Here is an 18,614-nt window from a genome sequence, read left to right on the forward strand (position 1 = left end):
AATAAATAAATAAATTTGAAAAGGAACTCGGGACTGCGGTGGATTACACGGCGAACACTGGCCATCCGGGTGGCATGGCTGCAAAAAAGGCTAAATGCAATGTCACAGTTAGATCCTACCAGATTTTCCATTCAAGCTCTTCCAATCGCCCTCCACAATGTTGACATCGTACCACATGGATTTTGCCCAAATGGGTGCTGCAATCCTCAGCACAGCCTCTTTGGTGGTTCAAACAGGCCCTCTTCCCCTTTCCCCAGCAGGAAAAGCTGGAATTTATTTTTTATTTATTTGTGTCATTTATAGTTCGCCTTCCTCACTGAGACTCAAGGAGGACTACACAGTGTGAAATTAGTACAGTCAGTTTCAAGGACATTTCCATAAACAATGCAACAGGGCAAATAAACACAATTTTACAAAGACATCGCATTAGCAAGAATCCAATACAGAGTAGAAGAAATACTGAAATAGAACATAATTCTAGGATGGACATTAGACCACAGGAAGCACAAGTAGCTCATAGGAGCACATATTTAATACAACAGGTAGTACATAAGGCAACATAGTGGTGAAGTCTATGATCCTTAACTCATTAGCAAAGCATCTGAGAAGCCCCTCCCTACAATACAAAAGCCTTTTTGAATAATTTGGTTTTGCTTCGTTTGTGGAAAGCCAGGAGAGTGGGGGCTCTCCTGACCTCCTCAGGCAGGTTGTTCCACAGGATAGGGGCCACCACAGAGAGAGCCCGTGTACAGGCTTCTGTTGATTTTGCCCATGTGCAGGGTGGTACCTGCAGGAGACCCTATTTAGATAAGTAAAGCTGCTGTGGAGAAGGGTACAAGCCCATAGTATCCAGGACACAAAAAGTAATAGTTCTACTCTACTCTGTGCTAGGCAGACCTAGATGGGAAGTGGAAGTTTTCTGTGCTAGGCAGATCTAGATGGGAAGTGGAAGTTTTCAGGGAGAGGCCAACAAGACATCTACTGGAGATGCTCTAACTTGGGATTTCCTGTACTAAGGAGAGGGTTTGTCTAGATGGCTGATCAGACTCCTTCAGGTCTATGAGCCAGTTTGGTATAGTGATTAAGACAGGCAGGACTCTAATCTGGAGAACCAGGTTTGATTTCCCACTCCTCCACACTGGAAGACAGCTGAGTGACCTTGGGTCAGTCACAGCTCTCTCAGAGCTTCCTCAGTCCCACCCACTTCACAGGGTGATTGTTGTGGGGATAACAACATACTTTGTAAACCGCTCTGAGTGGGCGTTAAGTTGTCTTGAAGGGTGGTATGTAAATCGATTATGTTATTATATGATTCCACGACGTTCAGGACTGTGATTCAATGGCAGGAGGTCCCAGATTTAATCCCTTCCATTTACAGCGAAAAGAATCTCAATTTCCAGGTGTTGGGAAAGACCCCTGCTTAAGTGGTAAAGCACAAAGAATCTGTTTCCAGGTGTTGGGAAAGACCCCTGCTTAAGTGGTAAAGCACAAAGTTTCATCGCCAGATAAAAAATGGATTTCACACAGCTAGGACGGGAAAGACCTTTTTCAGGCCTGGAAACCTTAGAGAGCTAATGCCAGCCATAGAAGACTTTCCTTAGCTAAAAGGATCAGGAGTCTGAGATGGCGTGAGGCCACTTCATATAACTCGCAGAGCACGTGAGCTCTTGGAGCGATCAGTCCTAACCTGAGGATTCAGACCCTTTTAAAAGTCTTTTTTCTTTCTCTAAGCCATTTACTTTTTATTATTCAATCCACTATTTTTATTTTTTTTTTGCCTCGGCGACACTCAGCGGCTTTGGTTTCAAAACACGAAGCACCTGCCCTCAGCAGTCAAATGAAAAACAACCTCCCGACACACTAATATTTTTCACGGCCTCACAATGGCAGGCGCTTGATGACAAGCACTCATAACCTCTCTGCGGCAAAGCTGGCATTGCTTAGTGGCGGCTGGAGTCCCTGACATTCTGGAGAAAGGAGGAGGGCTGTGTAAACGCGATGTGGCTTGTGCATTTCTCCCTTGATGGAGGAAAAAATAACTAATCCAGAGGAAACAAAAACCTGTTACTTTCAGGACCTCTGGCAGGTTACTGGACTGTCAGAATGTTAAAAGGAGTGGAGAAGAAATTACGGGGTTCACCCCACCCATCTGAAAGAGAAACAAAAAACCCCCCCAAACACCCCTCTGTGTCTGACAAGCCAATAAATCCTCCCTAATGGCTAATTAAGCAATGTGACGCAAGAAAACAAGCAGGCCGGAGGGGGAGGTTATTGTTTTAAAGCGGCAGGTCAGCACGCACAGACCGGCCTTATTCCCCTCTCATTAAAAATGCCAGGGTGGTTGAGAAAGGAAGGGGGGGGGACAGAGGGGAGAGCTGGAAGGCAGGAATGTGTCAGCAAATGCAGGGCCCATCTGTGACCCAGATTCTCTGCCCAACTGAAGGAGCTCAGGAGAAGGCCCAGAAGTTCCCAAAACTTGTATCGTTTCCAGCTTTGGGGTGGGAGGGGTGGACTCCTATTTCTTATCCTTAGTCCAGAGAACCCTGCCCAAGCTGCCACTGGGGCCACCACAGACAGTCCTTTGAGAATGGTTTGCACAACCCAACAGAATGTTTCCCAACCCAGCCAAGGAAGCAAATGGCCAAAGGCAAGCTTTCGCACACCGGATGGCAAGCACCTGAGGCACCCTCCAGGCAGGGCCAGGCTGCTATCACTGTGGGCTAGGCACCAAATCTAGACCTGGAGGTTGTGTTTCCCAGTCCAGATTCCAGAGATCAGTGCAGCCAGCAGAACGTAACACTCTGTTGACCAGGTGAAGTCAGAAGACCAGACGTGCAGAACGGCGTTTCTATCAGGCCAGGCTGAACCAGATGGCTAGTCAGAGGGAAGAACACTGTATGCACCATTTCTTTCTGGACTCAAAGGTCTTGTAAGCAGTTCTAGACAAGTTCACCAGACCAGCCGCCAGGTACTTGCCACAAAGTTCTTAGTTCAAGCCCCAGAATCCCAGACAGCTACATTACCCTACTTGAAACATTAAGATTGGTGGGTTATAAATCTAAAATCAACATAAAAAATGACTATTGTTCTTACTGTTTATTTATAGTCTACCTTTTTCACTGAGATCCAAGGAGGATTACATACTAGGGGTGTGCAAGGCCAGGTCGCTTCGGGTTTACCCAAAGCGGGAAAATAATTCGGGAATACCGTAATTCCAAAGTGGCAAGCCTGGCGGCGGCTACATCACTCGACTGCAGCATCATCGTCAAGCATCGTCATCGCTCAGCTGCAGCTTGGTCATGGCGGCGGCGGAGGCAGCAGCGGCGGCAGCCTGGAGCCAGCCAGCTCCTGCTACTGCACTGCCTCCTGCCGCACCGCCTCCTCCACTGTTCTGCGGCCCTGCAGGTAGCAGGGAAGGCCGGAGCCACCACCGACTGCGGGGCCAAGGTAAGTGGGGGCGGGGTGGGTGGGTGGGAGTGGGGGGCTGTTTTTGATGGTGTTTAAAGGGCCCTGCCGCTGCTTGCAAGCAGCGGTGGGCCCCTTTAAACTAAGCCCCAACGCTTTCCGAGGCATTCTGAATGCTTCGGAAAGCTTTGATTCGGGATTTCCGAACTGGGGCCAGCATGCTTTGCCACCTAGCCTTTGCCATATGAAGGTGGTTGGGTGGTGGCTCCTGGAGGAATCTCCTGCTATATATCTTTTTAAAATCTGCTGTATTGTTTGCTGTGTGCTTTTAAATATTTAAGGAGTTTTATTGATTATAAAGGTATTTGTATTTTATAGTAGTGTATTAATTGTAATCCGCCCTGAGCCTGCTGATGCGGGGAAGGTGGAATATAAATCGAATAAAATAAATAAATAAATAAAATAAAAGCAACTTACATCGTTCTCCCCTCTTCCATTTTTTCCTCAGAACAACCCTGTGGGGTTAGCTTGAAAGACAGTGACTGGCCCAAGCTTCCATGGCAAAATGGGGATTCAAACTTGTCTCCCAAACCCTGGTTTGACACTCTAACCACTATACCAGGTACCCTTTTCCAGCACATGGGGACAACCAGATTGGGTGAAGTTAAATTGTTGAATGACTACAAAACCCACCTGCTATACCAATACGGAGTTTCCTTTCCCATGAGGTCAGAGTTAGGTTTTCATGAAATGGGAAGTAGAATCTTAGGAAATGTTTATTATTTGAAAAAGCAATCAGACAAGTCCCTGTACGCTTCCTTATTGAGCAAACAGGGAAATGTCAAAATGGCATTCTTGGCAGTACGTCAGAGAATGTGATGAGCGAATGTGTGCAAGTGGCTCAAAGTCATCTGGAAAGCCTTCATGGCAAACTGGGAATTCGAACCAGGGTTTCACACTCTAACCACTACACCACACTGGTTCTCAGACACAGCAATACTCCTGGCGCGTCTCTTCGCTGGAGTCATGCCCTCATATATCTTCTTTGCACCTAGAAGGGACTGGATGCAGAAAGAGAGGTTCAAATCCCCACTTGGCCGGGGAAGCTTATTGGGTTACCTTATTCCAGGCACATATGCTCAGACCAACCTACCTCACAGGGTTGTTGAAATAGAGATGAAATGGAGATGGGGAGAATGTTGTAAGATGCTTTGGGTTCCCTCTGGGGAGAAAGGAAAGGCCTTTTTGTAACAAAGAACACTAGAGTGGCTGCCCCCTGCCCTGGGCAGCCCGTTGTCCCCACATGGCCCTCGGGCACGGGTCTTCTCTTTATTTACCTTGCAAGCTCGTGAGTTTGGGGAATGGCGCTAGAAAGCAAACATTGGCAATTTTACCACTACCACTTACAGGAAACTTGGCGGGGACAGGAGGGAATTGATGCACACAGAGTACAGCCAAGTTTTAACTCCTTCGGAGAAAGGTTGCCATGCCACCCACTGGGACCCAGAGAAGTGTCCACGTTAAGCATCAGGTGAAAGGCATCACTAAAAGTCACAAACTCAAGGCACAGCTCACCTTCCTACTTGTACATCTGAACCCAAAAGGCTCTGTGGGTTCTTTTCCAAAAGAAGGAGGGCATAAAAAGCAGCTTGTCCCCACACCCGTTCTCTGCTTTCCTGCCTGCTGTCTAAGGGGAATCCGTCCTCGTTTGCTCTCCTAGTACCAAGGCTGTGAGTGCCGTGATTCTGCAGAGAGTAAGTGCAAAAATAAGTACACATTGTTTTTACTGTTTTTGTTTTATTGTCTTGAAAGCTGCCTCAAGCAGGTCACTGGGGAGGCAGCATAAACACTGCTTTAAAAAAAAAGGGGGGGAATTGGGTGCAGCGGAGTCAAGCTTCCTAAAATTCTCAACTCCCGTTTAAGATAAAGAAGTTTCTTGCCCTCACTGCTATGAAGTTATGCTTGAAGTGTGTGGGAAGTCACAGATAAAATCTAAGAATTCAATGAATAAGATTTCTGGTGGCCTTTCAGTGGCCCTGCCTATTATTACAGGAGGCAGAATAAATGGCACAAAACACAAGGCACCATGCTGATGTGATTAATGTAGGACATGGAATTTCACTTCAGCTCAGGGGCATGTTCTGGGTGGAACTGAGGGTTTGTGGGAGAGGCCTGGCAGAATTTGGAGCTGGCAGCTGTTAGGGTTGTAGCGCCAGCTGCCTGATGCAGCACACTTGTTTGACTGGGTTGGTAAAATACTAGCAAGCCTAGCGGTGGGATCTCTTCAGATGTCTCAGTACTACTTCCTCCTTCGCCATTTATTTATTTAATTTGCTTACTTCATAACACCTTCATCCCCACCCTGCAATGGGACCCAAAATGGCCTACATCAGTTTCCTCGCCTCCATTTTATCATCACAACGACTCTGTTAGGTTAGTCTGAGAATACGCGGCTAGCCCAACGTCACCCAGCAAGCTTCCCACAGTGAGGATTTGAACCTGGGTCTCCCAGATCCTAGTCTGACACACTATCCAATACACCAACTGGCTTTTAATCCAGATCCTACATCTAGAAAAATCCCTCTTTCATTTCCACCACATCCCCAAATTGAACTGCCCATGTCCCTTTTTCTCCCATGAAAGGAGAACTCAGGATCACCTGCTTAAGTTGATGGGAAGATGAAGGAAGTACTATGTCACAGGACTCTTGATCAATGGGTAGATTTTTCTCCCGCAAGAGTTAGCAATACTTTTGAAAAGGAATTAGACAAATGCATGGAGGAGGACAGGGCCATCGATGGCTACCAGCTGTGATGGCTACATGGAGCCTCCATGTTTAGAGAGAGTGTAACTCTGACTGTCAGCTGTGGGGAGGATGAGACAGGGAAGGGCTACTGCCTTGGAGCCTGCCTTACAGGAAGCACCTGGCTAGCCAATGTAGAAAACAGGATGTGCTGGATAGACCTTTGGTCAGATCTGATATTCTTACGATGAACGCTGCACACGTCCAACCTCGAAACGGTTTGAGGGGTGGCTTTTATTCTCCCTTAAGTTGTGGTAAGCGATTCTACTCTGGCTATGTGGAAGAGCGTGAGACCGTTTGCTGTCAGAGAACCTGAAAATAATTACCAAGGGACTGAACAACAAACAGACGCTAACTTATTAACTATTGATCTCTATAATGCGTTCATGACAACCAGCAGCGAACCTTGTGACTGTGAACGATGGGGAAAACTCTTTTCCGCTGGCCTCCTTCGATTCCACCCTGTCCTCTTCCCCAGCACACACCCTCGTCAGCCCTCTTCAGCCCATCACGTGCAACCCACGTTCTGATTCATGTAAGCCGTTGCAGATGCAGGACCACTGAGCTTTGTCCCAGATCTTTCGGCTGATAAAACAGATTATAGTAATAGTGTGGTGAGGGGCTGGGGGTGGTGGTTATTACAAAGATGGAGGAGATGGGGGAATGTTAACAAATACCCAATGGCCAGTTCCAAGCTTTAGGAGTGTGTCCTCCGAGCTCAGCCAGGTCTGAAAACTTTTGCAACGCTGCCTGGAACGCCCCCAGTTGTACAAAGTTTGTGGGCTGTCCCAAATTTTTTTGCCAGCAATGTTTCCCCTCTCTCCTGCTGGCCTGACTCACCCTCCCAACATGTGCTGCGCTGGGACCATTTCATGGGGATGGAAGTCAGAGCCGGTGGGAGGGCTGGCGAAGGAAGAACATGTCCCTAATGGGTAACCTCATGTTAAAAATCTACTGGGAATGAGGGAGCCAAAGCAAAGAAGGAAAAGGGGCCCAGTTAAAGATTGATCAGAAGGGCTGCTATCTCCTTGGAGGTTTCGACACCCCTATTCCAGCCCACTTTATTTCCCGCCTGGGTTAGAGAAACAAGCAAAACTGGCTCTGCATTGGCAAAGGCTGAGCAGCCCTCTCAGGCAAGCCAAAAAGATAAAGATTTCCAATGCGAGATTCCTGGGCAGACTTCCAACACAGCTGAGGCCGGAGATGGGTTAAAGGAGGGAGCTGGCCAGAGGCGTATAACCCTTCCCTCATAGCTGCGTCAGCGTTCGGGGGCTGTGGGATGCGACAGAAGAGGGCAGGGGGTTTTCCTCAGAAGGAAGTCTAGTAAAGGGAGATGGGGGGGGGCGGTTAAGAGAGCAAATACCATTTTTGTTGTTTTTGTTGCAGTAGCCTTCACAAACAAAATGGAGGGCTTCTGGCACTAGGCACAGCAAAGATGTGCGGAAGGGCAATCCTTGCCTTAACCGAGAGACGAAGAAGAGAGGGCTTTGGCTGTAGTGGAATAACATGTGCAAGAAGTCCCACTTTCCACCCCCGGCACCTCCAGTAGAAGTCACTCAAGAAGCAGGGATTCGAGAAGACATGCTCTGTCTGAACTGGAGAGCTGCTTCCAGTTAGGGAAGGCGATACTGAGCTAGGGCCAGTCGTCGGGCTCAGTACAAGGCAACTCTGTTTGTTCATCTGCTCCACTCTTCAACTGACAGGAGGGAGAAATAACATTTATTAAACCAATAAACGCTCCTGTGGAAAAGCGCCCACCCACAGAGGAGGCTGCCCGCTGAGTCTCCGTCTCCGCTCCGATCCACAGCTTTCTGCCTGGCCTCCTTCCAATCAGCTTCCGCAGCAGGCAGGCCGGCGATAATCCCGACACGTTTTTTGTCGCTGGGAGAGGCTGTGTAGTTTTATTGACTCTTTAACCATATTTATGCTGTCTGTTCATTCTGGCTGACTAGTTTACGTTTATTGGCGCTGTGTTGTGTTATTAGATCTTGGGGAGGAGGGGAACTTTACAGAACTCCGCTCTGATCCTAAGCCACATCACGGACCACCAACTGAAAATGTGGGGTTATAGCCATTCTAAATAAAATCAACAGCACGTTAAATAATGTCTGCTGACGGATTTATCTTCTCGGAGATAATCTCAGCCTAATCCTGGTGCGGGACCACTACCCCACATGATAAAATGCAAATGTTTCCTCTAAAAAATGGGGGCAGCTGTGTAAGGATATCCTTTATGACCACGTTTGTCCAGGTCAAATGTTAGGTGGGTTCATCAGCCCTCCTCCTCCTCCTCCCCTCCCTCATCTCCTGCAGCGGTCTCCCCAGCAGCCACTCCCATTCACCACATTTTCTAATCAGGCTGCACCTACGCAGGCTTCTTAAGCAAAGGCGGTGCTTTACTTTTAAGGAAACAGGGGCTGTGGCTGCACCAGTCCCTTCACCTGTCCTGCTCTCTGATTTGAAGGGTATGGGGACAGGCTGCAATGGCTCAATCAGAAAGAGCCCCCCCAGCTCAGTGGCAGAGCACTTCTTTGGTAGAGGGAAGGTTCCTGGTTCGATCCCTGGCGTCACCAGTTAGAAGGCTCAGGTAAGAGGCGATGTGAAAGACCTCCACCTGAGACCCTAGAGAGCTGCTGGCCTGTCAAGAGAGGATCCTCTGACTGAGAGCCAAGCTACAAGTGACGCCTTTCCCAGGTTGGACTCTTTGTCAGCTTCCCTCAAGTTTTGATGGGAAATGTAGGCGCCCTGGTCTTACAGCTTGGCTCTCCATTACAGCTGCAAGACCAGGATGCCTACGTTTCCCATCAAAACTTGAGGGAAGCTGACAAGTGTCCAACCTGGGAAAGGCATCACTTGTAGCTTGGATCTCAGTAAAAGTCAGGTTCATGCGGAAAGGCCCTCTGTATGCACAGCACAAATTTTTCTTCTATAGTGCCTTATAGAGAAACAACACAAATGCAGGTTCCTGATCCAAGGAGCTTACAGTCTAAAGTTCAACAAAAAGGAAGTGAATTAGGAGGTTCTGCTTAGTCATACATAGACTTAGTTCCCACAGGACTAAGAAGTCATGTCTTTGCAGAAACGTTGGGTTCTGAGGGCTGCATGGATGTGAAAGACAGACGGTGATGGGACATGGATGTGCCAAATAAGCTTAGTGAACGGTGGAGAGATGAAACGACAAAATCAAGGTCTCCAAAGGTTTTGCTTCTGTTTCCACCCCTGGGCAAGCAAAGGGGCTCAGCACAGCAGAGCACCCGCCTGGCATGCAGAAGGCGCCAGTTTAAAGGATCTTAAGCAGCGGGGTTGGGAAAGAACTTTCTGTGCCCCAAGTCACAAGTAGGGACTACGGCTGAGCAGCAGAACATCTGCTCGGCATGTGGAAGGTCCCAGGTTCAGTATCAGGTGGTAGGTGATGTGACAAGACTGGAGAGCCTGGAGAGCTGTTGCCAGTATGAGTAGACAATAGGGACCTTGATGCAGGGCAGCTGGCCATAGATGTCCAAGATGACCATTGCAAGTCAGAGGAGACAATATTGAGCTTGGAGGGGACAATGGCTCAACTCCGTTTTTGAAGAGGGCAGGAGAAAAGCACCTGTGGGCCACGCAGAAGGTCCCAAAGTTCAATCCCCAGCACCCCCATTTTCAAGGGCCTGAGGTCGTAGCTAACGGGAAAGACCCTTTCCTGTCTGAGACCCTGGAGAACCGCTGCCATTCGCTGCCGTTAGTATTGAGCTGAATGGACCAGCGGCGTGAATCAGTAAAAGGCAGCTTTGTGTGTTTACTGCTTGAGAGACCATCACTGCTTCACCCCCCCCCGCCCCAACTTGACAGGCGCTGATTTCAACACCCTCTTCCCCTCTGGCTCAAGAGCTTGGTTCTGAAACCCCCTCCCAGCTCCTGATGTTGCTACCGGGGACCCAACTCTTCCAGAAGTTAAGTGCATCCCCTTGACTGCAAGTTGGGAGGGCGAAGTGCTACTTGGAAGCGATCAATTAAGTACAGGGGCCTCCAGATTCCTTTTTGGGGAAAGGGCGGGCTTGGGGCCAAGATGTTGCCTCCTGCAGTTTTGGAGGAACACAGACAGCTGCATGCAGATGGTGGGACAGGGAGGGAGAGGAGAGTCTACAAAATCCTCTGTGCAGCGCATGTTGCTGAAGCCGCTAATGCAGGGTCGGGTATTCTGCATCCCCAAATGCCCGAATTCCATGCTGTGTGAGAGCCCAGATCTGGCACTCGAATTGTGCCATTTTGTGTACCAATGACTGATCTGCCCCATGCTGTCCACTGCCAAACAATGAATTTTGGCAAATTTCTTAGCATTTCAGATGTCACTGACTGGAACAATAAAGCACAAGGAAGTGAGCTGTGGCCCAAAGCAGAGAGCTCCCAGTAGCTTATCCCCAAGCCTTACCTCTTCTACTCAAAGACATCAGCCACTGTCCATACAAATCTTTGCAGTAATAAGGTCTGGAAATATTTTTTTTTTAAAAGAAGGCTGAAATTCTCAAGATTTGACACTGGTTGCTAACTTCTTTGTTTACACAGTGCAGAATTATGGGCATCCAGAAGTTAGAAAAATACTTATCCCTACTTGAAAGTACTTCTGTTTCCATGATGCAAGGAAGGAAGTTAACCATTGAGGGATCACCTTAAGCCCTGCTTTGTAGCAGACAGGTTCTGAAACTTTTGGCCCACAAATCCAGCAGCCAACGCTATCCTGTCCAGAGCTCACCCTCAAACCAAACAAACCCACTGCAGGAGATGTAACTTAAAGCAACAGAAGATTAACTAACTGCTCTGTGAAATGTCCTCCAACCACATCAGAAGGGTCCTAATCGCTTCCCAACTCTGCAAGGTTCTGCCTCCTCCCTCAGTGGCACCTTAGCAAGCTCTCAAAAATACATACAGGGGGGCACACTTATTTGCGATGCAGCAGACTGCTTGAAAGATACTCCCGTAATCATGGCAAGACATTTTCCCATCACCATAGATAAAAAAAGTGAGTTGGATGTCCCAGGTGGTTTCTGGCGTTGACTACTGATGGTCCAGGAACACCCTACAATGTTTCAAAGGGTTCTGGCATGCCGTCTCAGTTCTCTTGGGGAACTAAGCATACAGAACACGGAACCCCAAACTGGGACACCTTCTTATGGAAAGCACAAGAGTTTCCTGATTACAAGTATAGGTTGTCTCTCTCACACACACTCACCCACATGCACAAATACACAAACTAAAACCTAAGACTGGAACAGGGATTCAAATGAGTACCCTCCTGGTGACCAGAAAGACTAGTTTTCCTTAAGGAAGCCGCTCCACCTCACTTCTGGCCTAGCACTGCCCTCTTCAGGAAAGCAGAGGGAAGAGAAAAGGAGAATGTTCCTGGAGGCAAAGGACTGCAGAACGGGTCACTGGGTTTATTTTATTTTAAAGACTCGCTCGAGGATTAGATGCTCCCTTCTCTTTAAAAACATTCCACTGTGTTTCCTTCAATTATTCTATCGGTTTCATAATCCATTCAATTCTCTTTGGCTAAAGATCGGTACATTTAGAGGACGGAGATTCCAAAAACACCTAGAGCAGGGTAACGTCATTTAATCAGAACTAAGGAAATTGTCCAGAAGCGTTGTGCAAGCTTTTCAGTTCCTTGGAACTCTTAATCAGGTTAGACATCAAAAAATAAAAGCAGGAGGGGAGAGGAAGAGAAAAAGATGTTTCACAACATGCAAAGCCTGCAGTTCACAGCCTACTTGAAACGGAGGCAAGCAGGCACTGGAGAAGTAATTAGATGTGATGGCGGTGAGTGAAAACCAGATTTCGAGAGGCACCAGAGATTGCGCTCCCGGAGAAAATGGAAGTCAGCAGGCCATCAGATCCCAACTTGGTACAAAAAAACAGAGTTGTTCTCGGTTCTAGTTTAAGTCTGTAGGTGCAATCCACAGGGGATTGCACCTACCAGAGCAAGCCCCACTGAAACCAACGGGAATTGTGCTTCCAGTTTTGTAGGATGGGGCTTGTGCCATCCCCCTCACCCCCCCTCACTTGCAGCAGAGTTCGGATGAAGGTAGGGGCTGATGCAGGGAGGACCCTGACCTGTGGTGCCTCTAAAGTAAACACTGGGAAGTCTGCACGGGCCTGATGCTAACAAGGCCAGCGGTCTGCAAATCCATGGGGTTGGGACCCTCAGGGAGAGGACACAGAAACTATCTACAGAACTGTATGTTTTTCCTGCTTTTTGGGGAAGAATCTGCTGCCTGTGCGCTTGCGTAATGAGCAAGGGAGTCACACTTCCAGCAAGATGACCAGCGTGGCAGAAGTGGTTAAAGTGCCAGATTAAGAACTGGGAAACTGAGGCCTGAATCCCAGCTCTGGTATGAAGGTGACCTCAGGCCAGTCGCATACTCTTAAGCCTGACCTTCCTCGCAGGGTTGCTGGGAGAATAAAATGGAAGGGGGAGTGATATAAGCTACTTTGGGTCCCCATAACAACAGCAGCATTTGATTTACATACTGCCCTTCAGGACAACTTAACACCCACTCAGAGCGGCTTACAAAGTGTGTTATTATTCTCCTCACGACAATCACCCTGCGAGGTGGGTGGGGCTGAGAGAGCTCTGAGAGAGCCGTGACGGACCCAAGGTCACCAAGCTGGCTTTAAGTGGAGGAGCGGGGAATTAAAACCGGCTCTCCAGATTCGAGTCCTGCCACTCTTAACCACTACACCAAACTGGCTCTCTTTAGGGAATATATATATAAACTCTCTTTGCATACGTACCATGAGGAGTAGCAGGACAGCGAGGCCAGCTCAGTTGGCAGTGGAGAGGATTCCTCCACGGCTCTAATCCATGGTTTGCCCCTCATCTCTTGATGCTGAGCTTTTGTTTCCTGTCCCCAGCTCTCCTGGCCTGCTGCCCGCAATCCTGGTTTGGACACTGGTGAGTATGTATCTCCGATTCCCCCTTTTCCTGTCATGTGACTCTGATGTCACTGGCATGCGGTCCCCTGGGTGCTGAAAGGTCGAGGACCACTGCTCTATCATTTAGGCTTGTATTCTGCGGCAGGGGAAAACTGCCTCTAGGAGACCAGGCAAGGGAGCTTTAGGGAAGCTGTTTCCAATGCTCCTCCTAGGCAAATTACCAGCTTCAGAGGGTGGAGGCCGGCTGGCTAGTAAAATTTTCAGTAACCTTTTAAGCTCCTATCTGCAAAGCTGCCCTGTTGGTTTCATAAGCACAGCAGAGGGACAGGAGACACTCAGTCATGTGTCTACCCCTAGTTACTCCCGCAACTGCTTTTCCTCTGGCCAGAAATGCAAGGTATGCTTGCTTTTGTTATGAACCCTGCCCTCCAAAATAAAGTGGTTCTAAGGGATCTGATGAAGGTGATGCAGAACACAAAATATGCTAGTGGGGAAAGAGTTAAGAATCTCCTCTTTGCCTGTTCATTCTCTCTTCCAAATATATTTCTTTAAAATGTGGAAATGCCACCTTTCCGCAAAAATAAAACTCACAACAGTCCTACTGGATCAGGCCACAGATCCAGCTCATTCACCATCTTGTTTCCTACAGTGGTTAGCTAGATGCCAGCCGGTAAGGCAGGACGGTAACATCCTTCAGCTGCCATTGATGTTCAAAGGTATACTGCCTCTGAATAGGGAGGTTCTACTTCACCGTCATGGCTAAATGATGACCTGTGATTGGCCTACCTCCTGCATGATTTTTTTCTAGCCCTCTTGTATTATATAAACATTGCTGTATGCCGTGGCAGAGAATTCCCTTAAGCTGCTTACGTATCATCAGCACAATTGTACAAATACTGTACAGACCATTAGACACAGTACTACAAAGCAGAAATTAATTATCTTCTTATGCAAAGGCTTTTATGAAAGGGCAAAATTTAACTTGTTTCAGTTGCTTAAAACTCATCATGGAAAAAGCCATGCGACGCCTCCCCCCACCCCCAGCAGCGACTGCCGCAGTCTCGACACTGCTGCTGAGATGGTCCCGTCTCCTGCAACCACTTTCTGCTCTTCAGAATACAAAGCAGGACGTCTGAAGCTGATCCGAGTAAACAGGAAGGCTCAGAGAGGAGAAGGCAAACCTTTAAGACACGCTGGCCCTAGACCAATGAGAGCTTTAAGGCTCAACAGCAGCGCTTTGAACTGGGCCCGGAAACTAAGCAGGAGCTGGTGAAGTCGAGACAGCGAGATGCTCCGTGCGTAGAACCCATTAAGACCTTTGCCGCCACATTCTGGACCAGTTGCAGCAGCTGACTGCTTTTCAAAGGCAGGCTGGCGTGCAGTGCAATTTCTTAATTCACAAAGCTGCTTTTCAGCTGCCTCCGAGGCCATCAGAGGGAGGGGAGGCAGCAAGAATATGCTGCTCCCCCCCCCAAACTGCTGCCAACAGAGCCTTCGCCCTGGGCAGTAGGATTGCTAACCTCCAAGTGGAGCCTGGAAATTTCCCAGAATTACAACAGACATCCATTCCCTTGGAGAAACTGGCTACTCCAGAGGGTGGGCTCTATGGCATTGTACCATGTTGAGGTCCCTCCCCTCCTTAAACCCCACTCTCCCCAAGCGCCATCCTCAAATCTCCAGAAATTTCCTAACCTGGAGCTGGCAACCCTACTTGGCAGCCTGATCGAGACATCCCATCATTCCATTATATGGCTCTATCTACCACGAGGGCTGTTGCTTCCTCCTACAAATATTTTTCACCTGGCCCAACCAAAGGGCAACCCCCCCGCCCCCGCCCCATACCTTTTTGGATTTCCTGAAGAAGGCTTGCTTGACCTCCTCTAAGGTGGCATCCTGTTTGATTCCCAGCAAATCATAGTAATTGCTGTTCCTGGTAGGAGACCTGTGAAGAGAACAGCGAGTTGCTGGCAAGTCTTCAAAGTATAGGCTGCTAGGAAATTAAACAGATTCATGGAGAAGAAGTCCATCAATGGCTACTAGCCATGGTGATTAAAGGAGGCCTCCATATACAGAGGCAGCAAACCTCTGAATACCAGTGCTGAGAAGCGACTGTTTGCCCTCCAGGGCAACCGCTGGCTGCTGGGTGAGACAGAATATTGGACCAGATGGACTACTGGTCTGAACCAGCAGGGATCTTCTTACGTCCTGCCCAGCGTGATTTACCATCTTTTCAAAGGGCATTCAAGACAGATGTTCTGCCAGATGTAGGGCTGAGGATGGGGCAGGGACAAGCCTCCCAGCCGGTCTCTTGTTGAGGAGGGGGTAATGTAACCCTCCCCACCCCCTCCCCACCCCCCCCACCCCGTTCTGCTTCCCACCAGTTGGTTCATCTTGGTTATCTGGTAACCTTTCTCCACCCCGTGGGGTGTGCTGGCTGGGGTTAAGAAAGTATAGCCACTGTTTAGGGTGATGTTTTATTGAACGGAACTGTCTGTTAATTATGATTTCATTGTTGGTTTTAAATATAGTTGTTATCCGCCCTGAGCCCATTCGTGGGGAGGGCGGAATGTAAGTCAAGTCAATTAATAAATAAATAAATTAACTCACTGCTCAGAGATGTGGTGCCAGCCACTGGCTTACGTGGATTCAAAAGGGGGCCAGACAAATTTATGGCGGGTAGGTCGTCACATCCTATTAGCCACGATAGCTGAAGGGAACCTCCAAATTCAGAGGCAGGGTCCTTTTGGCTGTTAGATGTTGGGGGGCAGTCAGGAGGTGCGGGCTGCTGTCTGTGGGCCTGCTAGTGGGCTTCCCCACGGCCTCTGACTGGCCACTGTGTTGGAAACAGATGCTAGACTAGACGGACTGCAGGTCTGATCCAGCATGGCTGCTCTTCTGTTCATATCACTTCTCTGGCACTTTCCAGAGCAAAACACAAATGTAATTTTTATCACAGTGTTTCACAGCGGTTAAAGTGTTAGACTGGGAGCGGGGAGACCAATTCAGCAACTCACTGGGTGACCTCAGGCCAGTCACTCTCCCTCAGCCTAGCCTACCTTACTAGGTTGTTGTGAAGACAAAATTGGGGTGGGGAAAGAACCGTGTACACTGCCTTGAATGCACTACTGGGAAAGTGGGATTAAAAAAAACAGAGTAAATGTAAGAATTGCCTTGTTAGAGCAGACTTGGAGTCCCTCTAGGCCAACATCTTATTTCTAGCAGTGACCACCCAGACACTTCTGGGAAGCCCACAAGCAAGGCAGTGAAAGCGGTGGCTATACCATGTTTGTTCCCAGTATCTAGTATTCAGAGGTAGACTGTTCCTGAATACTGCAGTTCCATTCTAATACTTTATTAAAAGTCATCTAAGCAAGCAGACACCATCACATCCTGAGCTTCAATCTGTCACGTGAAACCGCAGTTAAGAAACTGTAACTATGATTCAGTGTGACATGTGAAATGACAAAATCGCAAACCACGGTTTGAAGAGCTTTTGCAAACCACAATTGGTGCTATGATTTGCTAAGACGTCTGAATTGACAAACCAAAGTTATGGCTGCTGTTATGCCTCCAAAAGCCACTGCAGCTCTGAGTAGATGAAGAGGGGAGGGGGGAAATAATCAGCTCTTGCCTATTGTACGCATGGAAACTATGATTTGGGTTCGAAACAAAGCCTAGCCAAATCATAGTTTGGCGATAATATCTGAACTGATTCAGTATGTTTAAAAGCTTCACCATGTTATAAAGATAAATGCAATACTGTTCGTAAACTTCTGCGCACTGAGGCAGTCTATTTGCAAATGATAGACACTACGGGGGGCAAAAGTGGTCACCTTCATGCTATGTTTGGGGGCAACCAGAAGTTATCTGCCTGGCCTGGTCAGAAAACGAATACTGAATTACATGGATCTTTGGTTTGATCCAACCAAATGATTCTGATGTTCCATTCTGATAGAAAGTTTGATAGAAACAGGGACCATTTTACATAATGTGATTCCAAAAGCACCTAAATGCAGGAACCGCTAGGTTGGAAGATGCCCAGAGAAGAGGCTGTGCGTATAAATATGGGGCTCCTTCACCACCACTACCTTTCATATAGTACATTAAAATTCAGACAAGATACCCTAGAGAGCTGGGAGAAGTACGCACAACAGAGCACGTTTCTCTTCCCAACACACATGTACTGAATGTGAAAGAACAGGAGGTTCATCGCAAACTTAAGAGGACAGGGCTAGAAAGGGTATTTATAACATTCGCCAGCTGTGTATATAGTATCTCCTGAATCAGCCAACCAAAGTGCCTCCCTGTTATCAGGTCAGCCTGGAAGGTGGGAAAATCGCCAACAGAAGAAGTGAGGTTTTGCCTTCCCCCCACCCTCCAGTGCTTCCCTGTTATTTTGGGAATAAATCTTTCTAATTCAACCAGGGTAAATAACTGTTTTATTTAAACAGGTGTGGCCCTGAGGCATCGGTGATGCTCTCTGCTACTGGACAGCCACGGAAGGGATGTTTAATACACTGGGGAAAAGGGTGGTGTGACCCTCTGAGCAAGTTGGAATCCAGACATGGATCATGTGCTTTCCAACTCTCTAGATCCCAAAGTGACAGAGCCTGAAAAGTAGCAGACAGGTTTCTCAAGAACAAAAAGCCTGGTTCATAGTATTTATATCATGCATGGCCAACTGAGGGGCTTCGTACTGCCTGTTGATTCCAGGGGCCCGCGATGCACATCCCTGTCCCCTTCTGTGCCTGAAGAGAGCTCTGTGGCTCTCAGTCCCACAAAGCTCACCAGCCAGGTCCCACCTCTGGCCCATGAGGCTCCTGGTTCGAGTCCCAGACACCCTGGACAAACAACAGGGAGAGTGCTCACCAGCTGCAGAGTGTGGTTGAGAATGCCCGATGCCTGGCACTTTGACACTGTTGGTAGCATCTGCAGATGAGGTAAGGAATGGCTGAAGTCATCTTCAACCCCGAGGAGCACCACACCCAAGTTCTAGGAAATGGCAGATCTACAATAGCTGGGAAAGAGCACAGGGAAGCAACTGGAGTTATTGCATTTCATAATTACTACTGAGTACCTCCTTCCCAACTGCACCCAAACTTGAACTACTTATCACTGCTCCTGGCCACAAACATTTCCCCCTCCGTCCATTTTCCTCCACATTGGCTGTTTTAGATTGCATGCTCATTTTGCGGGGAAGGGGCCCATTTCTTTGTTGCAATGTGAGGCTTTGTAAGAACTGTACGGAACGACGATGCTGAAAAATGAAAATATAATTGCAGTTCTTGAGATCTGCACCTACATTACAGCAGTAATCATTACCGCAGCCCTATAAAATAGCCCAGTGTTTCTGTCTCCACATTGCGGATTGCAGGACCGAGGTTCAGAAAACAGTGGCTTGGCTAGGGCCACTTAGTGACGTTGTGAGCCAGGGATTTCTCAGTCTACACCTGTGAGTCGGACATAACACAACCAGGCCTGAGGCTCACTTGCA

The 18,614-nt window shown here is 48.2% G+C and overlaps 1 protein-coding gene across 5 annotated transcripts in view; it reads right to left on the reverse strand.

Moving 5' to 3' along the window:
- DNAJC4 (DnaJ heat shock protein family (Hsp40) member C4) overlaps positions 1-18,614 on the reverse strand; it is a 62,770-nt gene that overhangs the window by 22,013 nt on the left and 22,143 nt on the right. For 4 of the 5 annotated variants that reach the window (XM_054995251.1, XM_054995225.1, XM_054995233.1 and 1 more), the window contains 2 exons: positions 17,990-18,137; positions 14,963-15,062 (listed from right to left, as the gene is read on the reverse strand). In XM_054995251.1, coding sequence (XP_054851226.1) covers positions 14,963-15,062; positions 17,990-18,081 — 192 coding nt within the window. In that variant the 5' untranslated portion in view covers positions 18,082-18,137. Of the gene's footprint in view, positions 1-14,962; positions 15,063-17,989; positions 18,138-18,614 lie in introns of those variants that run through there. The other variant, XM_054995260.1, reaches the window with a different exon arrangement.

This window comes from Eublepharis macularius, chromosome 1 (genome assembly GCF_028583425.1).
Source record: "Eublepharis macularius isolate TG4126 chromosome 1, MPM_Emac_v1.0, whole genome shotgun sequence".
NCBI lineage: Eukaryota > Metazoa > Chordata > Lepidosauria > Squamata > Eublepharidae > Eublepharis > Eublepharis macularius.